This window comes from Malania oleifera, chromosome 7, assembly GCF_029873635.1.
Source record: "Malania oleifera isolate guangnan ecotype guangnan chromosome 7, ASM2987363v1, whole genome shotgun sequence".
Lineage (NCBI taxonomy): Eukaryota > Viridiplantae > Streptophyta > Magnoliopsida > Santalales > Ximeniaceae > Malania > Malania oleifera.
Window position 1 is genome coordinate 28,729,906 of NC_080423.1, and position 17,705 is coordinate 28,747,610.

At 38.6% G+C, this 17,705-nt stretch overlaps 1 protein-coding gene across 1 annotated transcript; it reads right to left on the bottom strand.

Moving 5' to 3' along the window:
- Positions 1 to 1,297: 1,297 nt before the first annotated feature.
- LOC131160798 (uncharacterized) lies at positions 1,298 to 2,252 on the bottom strand. The gene is made up of 2 exons (XM_058116680.1): positions 1,773 to 2,252; positions 1,298 to 1,423 (listed from the first exon to the last, which is right to left on the bottom strand). Exons 1-2 carry the CDS (start codon positions 2,250 to 2,252, stop codon positions 1,298 to 1,300), a joined length of 606 nt encoding a protein of 201 aa, XP_057972663.1.
- Positions 2,253 to 17,705: the final 15,453 nt, after the last annotated feature.

The window sequence follows — 17,705 nt, forward strand, 5'->3', positions numbered from 1 at the left end:
CCAATCTACAGAATGTTTGTTATTTTTTTGCTATCCCTCAGAGTATTACTATTAGGTTACCCTCTGTTTCCGAGACGGCCCTTGATCCGAGCTCCAAGGAGCTCTGCTTGTATACGAATTACTTGGATTTGGGTTCTAGACTCCCTTTTCCCCCCTTCATCTCTAATGTACTACGTTTTTACCGAATAGTGCCCTCCCAATTGGTTCCGAACTCCTACCTCTCGCTCACTTGTTTTGCTATCCTTCTGCTCCTTCTGGGCCACCAGCCTACAGTTCCTCTCTTTAGGAGTTATTTCCATATGCGAACGCATTCTGTAGAGAATGAGTTATACTATTTCAACTCTTTACCAGGTTATAAGATTTTTTCATCGGTCAGTTCTTCCATACATAATTGGAAGTCTCGGTACTTCTTTGCCTCGAGGGAGTTGAACTACACGGGCTCTCTAGTTTGGTCTGCTCCTCTAGATGGTAACGTTGTTTATCCCTATCCACCTTTTTATGCAGGGCTGCAAGTAGGTTATCCACTGGCTCACCTATTTTCCTTTCATCCCTTTTCTTTTTGTAGTTCGGATGCGCCACCTTCTTCTAAGGCTTTTCTCCGAAGAGCAGGCCATCCTGAAAGAGCTTCGAGCCCTTGGCGAACAGGGGATTGTCCCTCACGAGGAGCTGCTCCAGAAGCGTGTCCTCGTGCAGTGGGGGATCAGCCCCGTTTCCCCAAGTCTTACCTCGCCTTTGATTTCTATATATGTGTTTGGATATTCTTTCTATTGTTGGTGTTTTTATCTCTTCTCTCCTATATTTTCAAGTATGGACTTCAATAGATATGAATCTATTATGGGGGAAGCTAGGAAGCAGAGGATGAGTAGGAGTAGGAAGAAAAGAAGGGAGACTGAGGGAGAATCTTCCCAAAGGGATGCACCTGCTATAGGTGATACTGGATCCCGTGCTGGTGAGAACACTGCTGCTTCTCCTCTGATCCCCCCAACTCATAATTAGGCAATCTTTCATTAGTTGACCCATTCTACCTTTTCTCTACGCCGGGCGGTACACATCGAAGACTATGTCCAAGCTCAGTGCACTCTTCCTGATGCTCTTTCTGTGAAAATCCACCACACCTCTTACCAAGTATACTTTTCAGCTAGGTTATTTTTCTCCCTATACTTTGTTTTGTCATCTGTTTTTTTTGTCATCTGTTTTTCCCTTTGTACTTCTTCTCAACTAGCGATGATGGCCTTAGCCCAAGAAGAGAAGGTTGCCAAGATGTATCGGTAGACCTTGGATGCTAGGGAAAAGTATGTCATTGCTCAGAATGAACTTCATGATGCCGAGATCTGCGAGCGGGCCCTACAAACTGAGATTGAGCGTATTCATAGGGAGGAGGTACCTTCCAGAGAGGTTGTTCCTGCTGCTGATGCTTCCCGAACTGCAGTACAGGAGTACAAGGACTCCACACAATTCATTATGGACACCTCCAAAGCTTATAGGATGGGGTTCAGGATGGCGTGAGCTCACACGGATATGGTAACGAGAGTCCCGAATCCGTGGAAAATCTGGACGAGGAAGAGGAAAAGGATGAAGAGGGAGCTGGAGAGGGGAGCAGGGCAAGCTAGTTAGTTGGAACTTTACTTGTAATATATATTCTTAAACTTTATTGACATAGTACAATTACTATAATCAAAACTTTTATTATTGCGTTGTAAGAAACACTTTCAAGAATAGTATTTTTTTAACATATCTGAGTTCCATGTATTATTAATCTTTTTCCCCTCTACATCCTCCAACTTGTATGTTCCCGGCTTTATCTTGGTTGTAACTCTATATGGACCCTCCCAGTTTGGCTTTAGCTTGTGCAACCCCGACTCTGTTGGGCTTTTTTGCGTTTTCCTTAGAACCAAGTCTTCGGGCTGAAAATTTCGCACTTTGACGCGATTGTTGTAGTATTTTGCTACCCTCTGCTGGTATGCTGCAACTCTTAGGCTAGCTTGATCTTGTCTCTCCTCCAATAAGTCAATTTTTGAACTGAGCTCTTCATTGTTGGCCTGTTCATTAAAGTGTTGCCTTCGCCAAGAGGGGATCCCTACTTCGGCTGGGATGACCGCTTCTGCGCCAAAGACGAGCATGAACGGGCTTACCCCTATTGGCGCTCTCTTGGTGGTGTGGTATGCCCATATGACCGAAGGGAGTTCCTCTGTCCATCTGCCTTGCATAGATACGAGTCGCATCATCAGGCCGTGCAGTATTTTCCGGTTCATGTTCTCTACCTGTCCATTGCTCTGGGGGTGTGCTACTGAGATGAAAACAAGCTTAATAGATAGGTCCGAACAGAACTTTCTGAAGCGCTCGTTATTGAACTACCTCCCGTGGTCGTTAACTATTTCCCATGGGATGCCGAATCGGAAAACCACTGATGTTCATACGAAGCGCGTAATGTTCTGCTTTGTTAGGGTGGCTAGGGGTTCAACTTCTATCCACTTAGTGAAATAGTCAATTGCTACTACAAGAAACTTTCTTTGACTAGTTACTTGAGGTAGAGGTCTTAGGATGTCCATTCCCCACTGGGCGAAGGGGCAAGGACTGGTAAGTGGGGAGAGAAGATTAGATGGTACGCATGGTACTTCTGCGCATCTCTGGAACCTATCGCATTTTTTAATGAGTTCGAGAGCGTCTTTCTTCATTGTGGGCCAGTAAAATCCCTGTCACATGGCTTTGTGGGCTAAGGCCCTATTGGCAAGGTGGTTTCCGTACACTCCTTCGTGGATTTCCCTTAGTACATATTTCTCTTCCTCATTGTTCAGACAACGTAGGTAAGTCAGTGTTAGGGATCGTCTGTATAGCTCCCGACCTATCAGCGTATATCTTGTTGCCTTCCTTCTCACTTTTAGAGATTCCTTATTATCCTCTGGTAGGGATCTGTCCCGGAGGTACAGGGATAGAGGTGCCCTCTAATCCTCCTTGCTGATTTCAGATTCCACTGAGTTAGTGTTGTCCTCCTTATATGAGGGCTTCCCTATCCGCTGTAGATAAATAGTGTCCTTCCATTTTGAACCGGTTGCTGACGCCAACTTGGCGAGTGCATTGGCCTTTTTGTTCTCGGCCCTTGGAATGTGTTCTATGTCAAAATAAACGAACCCTTTCGCGTATTCTTGGGCTTTAGCAAGGTACTTCTTCATTTTTTGATCTCTGGCCTCAAATTCTCCTTTCAGCTGCTCTACCACCAGCTGGGAATCACTCGATACCTTGATCCGCACCACCCTTAGTGCTTCTGCCAAGCGCAAACCTGCTAACAAAGCTTCATACTCCGCATCGTTATTGGTTGCCGAGAACTCTAGTTTCAGTGCGAAAAGAGTTTCACTACCGTCCGGGGCTGAAAAGATGAATCCAGCTCCCCCTCCATCAGCGTTAGATGACCCATCAACATGCAGCACCTATACATTTGTGTTAGAAACTGACTCGGGGAGCCTTTTGGCTGTGAAGTCAGCGAACACCTGGGCCTTGACAGCGGGCCTTGGTTGGTATTGTACGTTAAACTCACTTAACTCAATTGACCACTTTGTCATCCTTCCCGAACTCTTCAGTCGCTGTAAAATTTGTCTCATTGGTACGTTTGTTAACACAATTACCTTGTGGGCCTGAAAGTAGGGCCTCAATTTTTGTGCAGCACAGATGATGGAGAAGGCCGCTTTTTCCACCGTACAATAGTTCCTTTTGGCTCCACTCAGCAACTTGCTAGTGTAATATATGGGCTGATGCCTCCTGCCTTCTTCCCGGACCAGGACCAAGCTGACCGCATTTTTCGTGGATGCTATATATACGCAGAGGTCTTCACCTATCTTTGCCTTCGTTAAAAAGGGTGGGGAACCGAGATATTGCTTGAGCTGTTCAAAGGCTTTGGCCTGTTCCTCCCCCCATTCGAATCCTCCCTTCTTCCTTAATGCTCTGAAGAAAGGTAAGCTTTGTCCCCGGAGCAAGAGACAAACCTGTTGAGGGAGGCTATCCTCCCTGTCAAGAATTGGATCTCCTTCTTCGTCCACGGAGCCTCCATTTCTAGCAGCACTCTTATTTTGTCCGGGTTTGCTTCTATGCCTCTATGGGTCACTATAAAGCCAAGGAACTTTCCTGCAGAAACACCTAACACACACTTCGATGGGTTCAGTTTCATTTGGTACTGGTGAAGGAGTTCGAACATTTCCCTCAGGTCTTCACAGTGTTTCCTTGCCTCCAAGATTTTTACCAGCATATCGTCCATATACGCCTCCATTGTTTTTACGAGCTGATCTTTAAAGATCCTGTTCACCAATTTCTGATATGTGGCTCTTGCATTTTTTAGCCCGAAGGGCATTACCCGGTAACAATATAGGCCACTTTCAGTGATGAAAGATGTTTTCTCTTCGTATGTTCGACTCATAGGGATTTGATTGCATCCCGAGTAGGCATCCATGAAACTAAGGAGCTTATGCCCAGAGGTCGAGTCCACCAACTAGTCGATTCAAGGGAGAGGAAAGTTGTCCTTTGGGCACGCCTTATTCAGGTCCGTGAAGTTTATGCAGGTGCGTCATTTTTCGTTCGGCTTCCTTACTAGAACCACGTTGATCAGCCATTCCGGGTAGTCTACCTCCCTGATAAAGTTGGCTTGTACCAGCTTCGTCACTTCTTCGTCGATTATTTTGATCCGATCCATTGTGAAACTCCTTTTTTTCTATTTCACAGGTCGGTGGTTGGGGTCGACCTGCAGCCTATGCTCCATGACTGCAGGGTCAATGTCGGGCATGTCTGCGGCCGACCAAGCGAACACATCAGTGAATTCATCCAACAGTTCGCTCAGCTCCACTTTTAAGGTATCAGGCAGGTGATTTCTGATCTGTACACTTCTCTCCTAGTGGCCCTTCAGGGGTATGTGCATGATGTCTTCATCCACTGTACTGATCTGGGGATACTCCCCCTTACTTCTAGGTCTTCCACCATTAGGGTTTCTCTTGCCTCCATCTTTCCTTTCAGGGCCATTACATAGCAGCTCCGAGCAGCTGCTTGATCTCCCTTGGTGAACCCTGTCCCGTGTTGTGTAGGGAATTTGATATTGAGGTGGTATGTTGACGTTACAGCCCGAACTGCATTAAGGAAAGGGCGGCCCAGTATGATATTGTACACCGAAGATCGGTCGACCACAAGAAACTCTGTCAGCGTGGTAACTGGTAGTGTGATTGTACCCAAGGGGTGAACAATGTCTTTACCGAATCCAACCAAGGGAGGCGAGACCGGCTTGATTTGTTCTTTGCCGATTTTCATTCCGACCAAAACCGACCAGAACATGATGTTTGCTGAGCTCCCATTGTCTATCAATATGCGTCTGACTGTGTAATTTTCCACCAGTAGGAAGAGCACCAGTGCATCATCATGTGGCTGTTGTACCCCTTCTTCATCTTCGCTATCAAAGGTTATGTCACCATTTTTTTGTTTCGCTTGCTACTTGTTTCCCCTTTCTCCATTGAGAGCACCTGTTTAGCGTATCTTTTGCGGGCACCCCCGCTGTCTCCTCTGCTGGCGGATCCTCCGAAGATCACCACAATTTCCCCCACGACCTACTCTTCTTTCTCTTTTACGCTGGGCCTCCTCTACTCGAGAGGTTCCCTTTGTGAATCTTCTTTCTTTATAAAATTTGACAGGTATCCCCTTCTTATTAGGGCTTCAATCTCTTTGTTGAACTGGATGCATTCTTCCGTGTCATGGCCATGATCTCTATGGAATGCACAGAACTTGGACATTTCTCGCTTGTGAAGAGGTGTTCTCATGGGTTCAGGCCACGAGATATAGTCCTTCTTTCTGATCTGCATCAGCAATTCAGAGCGCAATATGTTTAGGGGCATGTAGGTAAAGAACTTACTGGGTTGCCCCCTTATCTTTGGGCTTGCGTGCAATGTACTAGCCTATTGTCTTTTCGTGGATCTATAGGATTCTCCTATCTCGCTGCTACTACTTTTCCTTTTTTGCTCTATGTGACTTCCTCTAGTGTCCATTATATCCTCCAGGTTGATGTATTTCTGCACTCGAGCCATTAGCTCTCCCATATCCACCGGTGGCTTTTTCCCTAGAGAGTATAAGAAACTTCCGGGCTGGAGAGCCGTTGTCAAGGTTGCTATGGCCACTCCCATGTTTAGGTTGCGGATTTCTAGGGTTGCTGTGTTGAAACGGGGCATGACTTTCTTTAGAGTCTCCTACTCTCCTTGTGCCATACTCATGAGATGGCATGTTGTTTTAGCAATTCTCCGGCTACTAAGGAAGTGGCTGGTGAATAATTGTTCCATTTTTTAGAAGGAACCGATCGATCCTGGTCGCAGAGTTCGATACCAGTCCCTTATAGTACCCTTCACGGTTGTTGCAAAAGCCCGGCACATGATGGCGTCTGGAGCACCCTGCAACTGCATCAGCATTTTGAAGATTTCCAGATGATCAATTGGGTCAGATAGACCTTCGTACCTTTCGAAGGTCGGCATCTTGAATCTTCTTGGTAGTGGAGCCTCCATGATCTCTTTGTTGAATGGTGGCTCTGAGGTCTTTGGGGACGCCTCCCCGTAGAAGTGTCTAGTTCTGCCCTCTTTCATCATCTTTTCTATGTGATCTATTTTCTTGATCCTTTCTTCGAGCTCCGTGGATCTTTTTTGGTTGACATCCACGCTGTTTGCATCCTCCACCTTCTTGTTGAGGTTGATTTTTTATTCGTTCTCCTTTGTTTTGTCAGTTTTCTTGTTCGTACTAGGGCTCTCCTGCCGTTGGTGGAGGACGTGCCCTTCCTAACTCCTTTTTTGCAAGAGTTGGTTGAGCATATCCTTCATTTCTTTTTGGAAGGTAAGGAATTCCTCCCTACTAACATCCGATGGTTCAGCGGGTGTAGAGTGGATGGACTGGGACGATTCTTTTCTTGCAGCAGGGGTGGAAGTGGAACTGTGTGAGGTCGGCATTGCCTGAATGTTTGAAAGTCGAGAGCAAGATATGATCGCCTCTCAAAAGCAAGTTCCCATAAACGGCACCAACTATTGTGAGGTAAAATTAGAAGGGTTGCTCTTTTGACTTCCGCTGACCTGAAAAGGGAAGAAAAGAAAGGCTTGGAGGACCCGGGGTGTACTCCGAGGGATCACTCCGATGCTTGAGTAAGAGGGATGCTTTAGAGAGGCTGAATGCAATAGTAGAATAGGTTGAATGACTTACCTTGGCCTTTTCGTCCCTTCTTATAGGGGCTCAAGTTGACCCTTGGTTGGTCCGTCTTTATTGCACAGGTGCGTGAATTGCTCCCCGGTCATAAAGTGTTTGCGCCCATCACTCTATTATTTAAGCCGCTGGCAAGGATCACTCCTCCTCTTTATTGGGTTGGAGCTGAATACTCGTCAGAGTGTCTGACCCGGAGAAGGTTCGAGACAGGTGTTGACCTGCTCTCATTGGCTAGATTATTTTGGGCATATCAGCATCCATACGGCATGAAGATAATTATTTGCAATGCTCGAAGCAAAGAAAATAGTTCCAAAGCGCCAAATTTTCTTTTGAATCTTAATTTAGGATTTTTGTTCTTGTTTTTACAAGAACCATTTGCACGAATAGAACACACTTAATTAGGGTTGAAAAAATGACCATTAATAGGGATGAACCTTACCTAGGAATGGAACGCACTTAGGTAGGTTATTTTATGAATAACATTTTTAAATATTATAGTTATTGCTCACCATTGACATTTATTTATTATATGAATCAAATACATATTTTGTTAATTGAGTTAAATGGTAAAATATTATTTTATTAATGATATTAACCATCTTAATAATTAAAATGACATGAATGTTGAATGCTAATAAATGTTTCCCATTATTATTATATACAAAATTTATTTGACCTTTAACTTTGGGAAATGTTGGTCTCACTTCAAAAACACTACTAAATTTATATTTAGGTATGACTCATATTTATAAGGATTATCCACTTAAAATCTAATACAAGTGGAAGGTACACCTTGAGTTCTCTATGTGTGAAACCTCCTCGTATACATAAACCAAGCCTAGCACAGATGTAGAGTGAAGCATCATGTGATACGATTAGGGGTGAAAAAATGGGTCAAGACTCGACGGATGACCTGTGACCCATCTGATTAAAATGGGTCTGAGTTTATGGAGGCCAACCCATTTCTAAATGGGTTAACCTATGACTCGCCCATTTATAAATGGGTCAACTCGGATTCGGGTTAGTGTCGGTCACCTGCCGAGTGACCCGTTTATTTACCTATATATACACATTTACCCGTTTATTTTTTAACATTTTAAAATAAAATAAGAGTACTTTTCTTTAAAAAAAGTAAATTAAAAAAAAATTAAAATATATAATTATTTTTTAAACAGGTAACCTGTGACCTGCTCGTTTAATAAACGGGCGGGTTAGGGTATGGTTTACATGGTTGTGACCCGTTTAACATCGACTTGTTTGCAACCCAACCCGTTTATGACCTGACCTACTTAAGATCTGCCCAAGCCCAACCCATGAACCCGTTTTGCCACCCCTAGATATGATGTAGTACATTTGGGATAAGAGATAGTTTAATTTTATTTTCATATGATGATATTTTGAGGTTTTCACATGAGGCTATATATGCATATATTGTATAAGGGTTGAAACCCTAAGATAGTTTTCATTTGATCATATAGTGAAAATTTGCACAGTACTTTTATGGATATAGACACATTATTGAACTATGTAAATTTGTTGTTTCATTATTATTATTATTATTATTTTAAATTTTATTTGTTTTGTATTTGTTTTTTGTACGGGTGCAACTTCAAGGCACGATTTCACAATGATTTGAAAAAAAAAATAGAAGTTAGAACATTAAAAGGTTCACGAATGCAACATCGGTCACCTACAGTAAATTATTTTATATTTCATTTTACAAAATGTTGATACTAAAATTTATGAACTCTTTAATTGGCCAAGTTGCACTTATACATCTGTTTAGAAATTAATTCATTTATATGACCAAGTTATTGATAAATTCTTTAAGGTTGTATTTATGAGCAAAAATTTCAAATCTCATATATAAATTTGAATGAATTTGAATAAAAAGTCATTACAATTTTATATAATTTTGTCGAAATTCAAACAAATCCAAATTTAAAATTTCAACTAAATTTACTTTATAAGTGTGATCAATTCTATATTCATATATGTGCAAATGAATGATAAATATGAATAAATAGAACGTGAATGAATAAATGAAAGATAATAAATGTACCTATCCTTTCACTTATTGTCAATATTTATTGAACCTTTAACTCTGACAGATTTTATTTTTACTCCAAAATAATACTATGTTCACCAAAAAAAAAAATTACTTGGATATATATTTTTTTATTTACAAAAAGTTGATGCTAGAATTTATAAAAATTCGTTAGTTGCCCAAATTGCCCCTCCACTCTTGTTTATAAATTAATTCATTCAATTTATGAAGTTATAAATAAATTCGTTTTAAGCCTTAAATTTAAATCTGTATGAATTTAAGTAAAATCCAATAAAAATTTTATAACATTTTATTTTAATCTAATCAAATTGAAATTCAAACTTTTTACTTCTGCAAATAGGTAGTTTTTTTTTTTTTTTGGAAAAAGCCGATAGCCACCCACATAACCATCCCGTCCAAAATTTATTAATAACTCTCACTTATGGCGAAGGAAAATTGTGATTACAAGCAAAGCCTCTCGGAGAAAACAAATGGACAATAAAACCCTCCCAAAATCTAATCACAACCTAAACCAAAAACAGAAAACCAACACTAAACAATCCTAACCAAATAGCCCAATTCTCACCTAAAACAAACAGTCAAACTGTTAGCTTTGGTGTATTCCCAAGAGGAGTGAATTGGGTTTTTAAAATTAATACCCTAGGTTAAACTAATCTAGCAAGCAGTATTTCACAAACCTAGGGTCTTTCAATGCATTCACAATCTTAATCAAATATTTAAACGATTAACATAAACATATAGGTGCAGAAAGTAAATTGCGGAAAATAAAATCAATACCAGATATGTTATTGGGGTTCAGCCAACCATGCCTATGTCCTTGCCTTTAGTTCGCAAGTCCTGGGATTCCACTAAAGCTACTTAACGGGTGGAGCGGCACCGGTTACAACCAGGTCAATTCAAGGGGCTGACCTCAACCAACATGCCTTACCAGGATGGTACACCTAACTTTCCTAATCGGGTTTAAGCCAATCTGGGACTATTCAACAGGGCTAGTCTCTCTCTTCGGGCCCATTCCTAGAATATAACAGATTTAAAATTTTACGTACAAACAAACGCTTCTTACATGAGCTAATATGTACCACAATACGCACAGTCTACTCAATCAACCACACATCAACAATATAGGAAATGTAAGCTCAGTGATGTGACTTTGTGCAAGCAGCACTCAATAAGGTATTATCACTAATATGTTCAAGAGTGTTCTAATCAAGTTATTTCTTTGAAACAGTATATATCAAATCTCAATAATAAATCAGGGCTTCAAAGATGCTGCAAATATTCAGAACAACTCAAAATATTTTCTTCAATGTAATATGCTCAAGAGTTGTTTGAAAGAATAATATAACTTATAGAAAAATATTTTTGCACAACAAAATCAAGCTATAGGAAGCTTTGTAATGACAATGCAAAGATCTTTAAGCTAATAAGTTTTTCCCAAGACTAGATTTATCAAATAAAAATCTGTGGGAAAACTTTTGCTTAACTCCCCATAAACAATAACAATCAATCAAGAAAAAACAATGGGAGTATAAGCAACCTCTAATAGGCACTAGCACACTCAATAAGCTCTCACAATATCAGGATGTATCAAGGGAATAAATATTTGAGAGTATTTGGGCAATATGAGTTTTTGAAAAAGAGAGGATTTTCCACTAATGATTTTTGCTAATTGTCGTAATCCTCACAAATGAACCTATGTTTATAGGCAGGGGTAAAATTATAACCGTTTGGGACTTGTTGGGAATTCTTAGAAAAGTTTCAAAATGTTTAAACACAACTACCCAAAATAACCCATATTTACCACAGTTAAAATATTTTTAACCCGGTAAGGTTCTGGTGGCTAGACCGTGGTTTGGTCGTCTGAATAAACACAATAATAAAGCCTTTTAAATCATTTTGGTAGCCTGAGTTTTAGTTCGATGGTCTCAACCAAAATCAGAAACATTTCTTCGGATTTTCAGGTGTCGAGTCCTAGGTTCGGTAGCTCGAACTCATATGTTCGGTTGCCCGAGGCTTAATTTGAACTAAATATCTCGGTAGCCCGAGTTGGTGAAAGGTCCTTTTCAGGTAGTTCAAGCTTCTGTGGAAGGTATGCACAAAATTGTTCGGTTGCCCTAAGTCAACTATTAACTTCCCAAAAGTTCAGGTGCTTGAGGAGTTTTGAACTACTAGGGTTCGGTCGCCCAAACTCTCTCAAATTCCCTAATAATATTCAATTAAGTGTATTTTTAGCACTCCTATGTTTTGTATGATATATGTGCATGAGTGTGGGGACCTAAAGTCATACTAGGGTCTTACTGAGCTTACCATATATCCTATGCATGATATGCAGGTAATTATTACAAACCATATCCCTAGTTACAATTACAGACCCATATTACATAAATTGAATTTACAATATGAAATGAAATCTTCAGCGTCTTTATGTCTTTCTTCAAGTGTCATTCCGTGCAGTGGATAGATTTGAGTTCAGTGTAGTTCTTATGAAGTCATATGAGCATAAAAGATAAAAATCATGAGAATATATATATATATATTCATGAAGAGAAATGCTCCCCCTGAGCTATGCACTTATTCAATTTATGTCTTTTCTTAATTATCTACTTTCTCCTGCTAAGGTCATAAGATTTTCAATAATTTTAGCTTGGCTTTAAATGCTTAGGCTTAGAGGACCAAAAAGTCACAAATAGTATTTTTCATGGTCACAAGCCAACCTTGCCTCTTTTCTTATGAATCTCAATACGTGTCAGAGGCATAGGATTAAATACTCTCAAGGACTAAAATTTATGTTAAGTTCGAAGAGTATTCATTTTGAGTGGACATTTTCAAAAATGTTTTCCTGCTAGTTAATATTTCTACACCTTTTTGACAAAGAGCAGCTAGGAGTATATGAATTTTTGAACATTGCTCTTTCATGAATGGAATGTATCCTTTGGATATGATTACAACTATGAGCGAGGATACGAACCAAATGATAGGAAGAGTCTTTGGAGAATATGATAGTGAAAGGGCAAAGAATTCCTATAAAGAAGAGAGCAACTCTATAAATCAAAATTAGAGAACTTTTACATTTAAAGCTCAAAAGGATTTTATTATTATAATTCGATGAATAGTTTGAATCCCTCCCAAGCTGCCTCTAATTTGATTGAGAATGATGATTTTTAATAAGTACACTATAGATATGAAATTTTGATAAATAGTGCTTATACCAAGAGTTATGACTCCAACTTGTTCAAGACTTTTAAGTTCAAGGATGGGTTTAGGATTATGTGATATATTGTGTGAAATTCCCTAAACCACAAGCTTGTGCAATGGACAATATATGCTTAACTTAAGAATTGTACATTCAAGTATGGATTAAGCATTTGAAATTAATTACCTGGCAAAGATGTCATGTCCATTTGGAAGTGGATTTTATTTCAGCAAACTGCTAATGTTTTTATATTTTCACCAATCATTATGATATATATGCATTAAGTTCAGATTGGATATATTACATGTATTTCCACATTGACGTAATTCTCTAAAGGTTCTTGGTAAAACAATATTACATAGGAAATGCAGATACGAAGATTTGATATTTTAGGCAGAGACCACTGGCTAGCCTTTTGGTCATCACTACCCCTAAACCTAGAAACTAAGGATGGATTAAATGATTATGTAATATTACTTTAGATCCATTCTTTCCAAAAGCCCGACAGGGTTTGCTTTCATGATCACCTACATCATTTCCTTTTCTAACCCTTTGGCACTTCTGGATGAGAAAGTAAATCGATTGTGCCCTTTTCTTTTATAATGTAAGCAGGTTTTGTAAATACGTGAATGGTTATGCTTACAATTCTTATGCTTACTTGTTGAGACATGATAGTGGGAATTATATGCTAATCCTAAATTCTTTTTGAAAAAATTTTTCTTTTTAATCTTTATGGATTTATTATGATTATTCTTTTCATTTATAACTTCGAGTGTAGTTCTAGAATAATCATCCATTTCTTCTTCTAAACAAATAATTTTTAAGATCTTCTTAATCTTTCTCTTTTCTAAGATGACATAATAATCTTTTATTTTTCCTAAATGCTTTGTCATGCTTTTATTTTCCTTTTTTGAAATGAATTTCTGCTTAGATAACTTCGCTAGAAATTTATTTATTTTCAGTAAAGTTTTATCTAGCTTTTCATACAAGGGCTTGCTTTCATTTATCATTTCAGCACATGATTCATTATAAGATATATCATAGTTGTTATATGAATCATTGCATGCAATTTCAACAGGAATATCACAAAGAGTATCGGATGATTCAACATACAATATAGTGCAATATTTTTCATGAGAATCATCGCATACATTATTAATAGTATCATCAATAGATGATTCATCATATGAAAAAACATAGCATCCTGCACAAGAATCATCAATCGAGCTAGAGTAAGAATCATATACCTCATCGCTAATTACGAGCTCTTGATTTACCTCCTTTTCCTGGGTCTCTCCATATTTGTTTTCCACCTAAATCTCCTGTTCCCTACTACATGCCATAATCTCATGAAGAATATTAGTATCTAAAGCACAGTACTGTAAATCCATGACATATGAATTTACATGCATAAAATTAATATCATTTTTTATTGGCATACAAATTCCCTTATCAATCACCTCTTAGGCCCTCCAATTCATAGATTTTACAAATATGCTAATTCTAATTTTCTAGTGGGTGTAGCTTACACCACAAAACAATGGAGGACTAGAAGGTGACTATCCCTCACCGAATGGGCCAATGTGAGCAATCTTGATCTTTTAGCAAAAACATTTAAGTCAAGGCTACGAGACTCTGATTCCAAATGTTAGCTTTGGTGTATTCCCAAGAGGGGGTGAATTGGGTATTTAAAAATTAATCCCCTAAGTTCAACTAATCTAGCAAGCAGTATTTCACAAACCTAGGGTCTTTCTATGCATTCACAATCCCAAACAAATACTTCAACGATAAACATAAACACACAAGTGCAGAAAGTAAATTGCAGAAAATAAAATCAACACCAGATATGTTATCGAGGTTCGGCCAACTGTGCCTAAGTCCCCGCCTCTAGCTCGCAAGTCCTAAGATTCCACTAAAGCTCACTTAATGGGTGGAGCGGCACCAGTTACAACCAGGTCATTTCAAGGGGCTGACCTCAACTAACACGTCTTACCAGGATGGCGCACCTAGCTTTCCTAATCGGGTCTAAGCCAGTCCAGGACTATTCAACAGGGCTAGTCTCTCTCTTCAGGCCCATGTCTGGAATACAATAGATTTAAAATTTTACGTACAAACAAATGTTTCTTAAATAAGCTTATATGTATCACAATATGCACAGTATACTCAATCAACCACACATCAACAATATAGGAAATGTAAGCTCAGTGATGTGATTTTTGTGCAAGCAACACTCAACAAGGTATTATCACTAATATGCTCAAGAGCGTTCTAATCAATCTATTTCTTTGAAATAGTATATATCAAATCTCAATAATAAAATAGGGTTTCAAAGATGCTGCAAATATTCAGAACAACTTAAAATATTTTCTTCAATGTAATATGCTTAAAAGTTGTTTGAAAGAATAATATAACTTATAGAAAAAAAATTTTGCACAACAAAATCAAACTATAGGAATCTTTGCAATGATAATGCAAAGATCCTTAAGCTAATGAGTCTTTCCCAACACTAGATTTATCAAATAAAAATATGTGGGAAAACTCTTGCTTAACTCCCCAAAAACAATAATAATCAATCAAGAAAAAACAATGGGAGTATAAGCAACCTCTAGTAGGCACTGGCACACTCAATAAGCTCTCACAATATCAGGATGTATCAAGGGAATAAATATTTGAGAGTATTTGGGCAATATGAGTTTTTGAAAAAGAGATGATTTTGCACTAATGATTTTTTCTAATTGTCGCTAATCCTCACAAATGAGCCTATATTTATAGGCAAGGGTAAAATTATAACCGTTTTGGACATGTTGGGAATTCTTAGAAAAGTTTCAAAATGTTTAAACACAATTAACCCAAAATAACCCGTATTTACAACAGTTAAATTTTTTTAACCTGGCAAGGTTCAAGTGGTTGGACAGTGGTTCGGTCGCCCGAACAGACACAATAATAAAAGCCTTTTAAATCAGTTCGGCAACCCGAGTTTTAGTTCATGGCCTGAACCAAAGTCAGAAACATTTCTTTGGATTTTCAAGTGCCAGGTCCTGGGTTTGGTTGCCCAAATTCATGTGTTCGGTCGCCCGGAGCTTAATTTGAAATAAATCTCTCGGTAGCCCAAGTTGGGGAAAGGTCCTTTTTAGGTGGTTCAAGCTTCCATGGAAGGCATGCACAAAATTGTTTGGTCGCTCAAGAGCCTAAATCAACTGTTGACTTCTCAACAGTTCGGGCACCTGAGGAGTTTTGAACTCCTGGGGTTCGGTCGCCTGAGCTCTCTCAAATTCCCTAATAATATTCAATTAAGTGTATTTTTAGCACTCTTGTGCTTTGTATGATATGTGTGCATGAGTGTGGGGACCTATAGTCATACTAGGGTCTTACTGAGCTTATCATATATCCTATATGCATAATATGCAGGTAATTATTACACACCATATCTCTAGTTACTATTACAGACCCATATTACATAAATTGAATTTACAATATGAAATGAAATCTTGAGGGTCTTCATGTCTTGCTTCAAGTGTCATTTCGAACAGTGGATGGATTTGAGTTTAGTGTAGTTCTTATGAAGGCATATGGGCATAAAAGATAAAAATCATGAGAACATTTAATATATATATATATATATATATATATATTCTTGAAGAGAAATGCTCCCCCTGAGTTATGCACTTATTCAATTTATGCTTTTTCTTAATTATCTACTTTCTCCGGCCAAGGTCATAAGATTTTCAATAATTTTAGCTTGGCTTTGAATGCTTAGGCTTAAAGGACCAAAAAGTCACAAATAGTATTTTTCATGGTCATAAGCCAACCTTGCCTCCTTTATTATGAATCTCAATACATGTGAGAGGCATAGGATTTAATACTCTCAAGGATTAAAATTATGTTAAGTTCGAAGAGTATTCATTTTGAGTGGACATTTTCAAAAATGTTTTCGTGCTAGTTAGTATGTCTACACCTTTTTGACAAAGAGAAACTAGGAGTATATGAATTTTTGAACATTGCTCTTTGATGAATGGAATGTATCCTTTAGATATGATAATAATTATGAGCGAGGATACAAACCAAAGGATAGGAAGAGTCTTTGGAGAATATGATCGTGAAAGGGCAAAGAATTCCTATAAAGGAGAAAGCTTCTATATAAATCAAAATTAGAGAACTTTTACATTTAAAGCTCAAAGGGATTTTATTATTATAATTCGATGAACAGTTTGAATCCCTCCCAGGCTGCCTCTAATTTGATTGAGAATGATGATTTTTAATTAGCACACTATAGATATGAAATTTTGATAAATAGTGCTTATACCAAGAGTTATAACTCCGACTTCTTTTATCTTAAACAACATCTCCAGTCGCATTCTCATTAACTTTTGCTTGACCGGCTTCGAACCTAGGTAGAGGGGAATCTTGTGGGTTACCAAATCCATGTCTAAACCCAGTATGTCCTGATATGACCAAGCGAACACTTTCCAGTATTCTTTCAACAGTTTAATTATTTTGTTCCTTTACTCACCCCTCAATAGTGCTCCAATCTTTACTTGTTTAGGCTCCTCTTTAGTTCCCAGGTTGATTATAGTGGTGGGGTCGCTACTAGTCAGTGTTGGCTTTTCATTTGACTTCAACATTCTCTCCTTTTAAGGGGATAAACTCACCTCACGTTCTTCAATTTTGGTTTCATGAATTATATTTTCAAAATTAACATAAATTTCTTTATCAAGGGTACTAGTGTCATTATCTCTCCTATTCCTGCATGAAGTCATAGAAAACAAATTTTGATAGTTGAACTAGGGATGCAAACAAAAGTCAAGAAGTGCATAAATTTTTTTTTCATTAATTGAAAAGAAATTGCCCATGACTATAGTGCCTTGGGCTTACAAAGAATAAATTAAAATGAAAAATCAGAAATAAAAGAAATCATTACATGAAGAAAATGGGACAATTAAAAGAACTCCAATTGTGCAGTTCCTCTCCTTGCTAAAGATGGCGGACCCATCTGTCCAAGGTGGCTGATGAAGCCTCTGAATCTAGAACAAATATGCTTAGCTATCTCATTTAAGACTCAATATCATCTTGACTCCTTTTTATGAATGTTTGATTGATATGAGGGATGTCTGACCCCCACCGAGCGCTAGTCTCACCAGTGAGTCTTTCCCTTCTCTGAGCTTCATTTTTTGCTCTCTTCTTTTTCTTGTTTGCAAACGTAGGCCTATGTCCCAGACCATATCTATCTTTCATTTTTGGAATCAC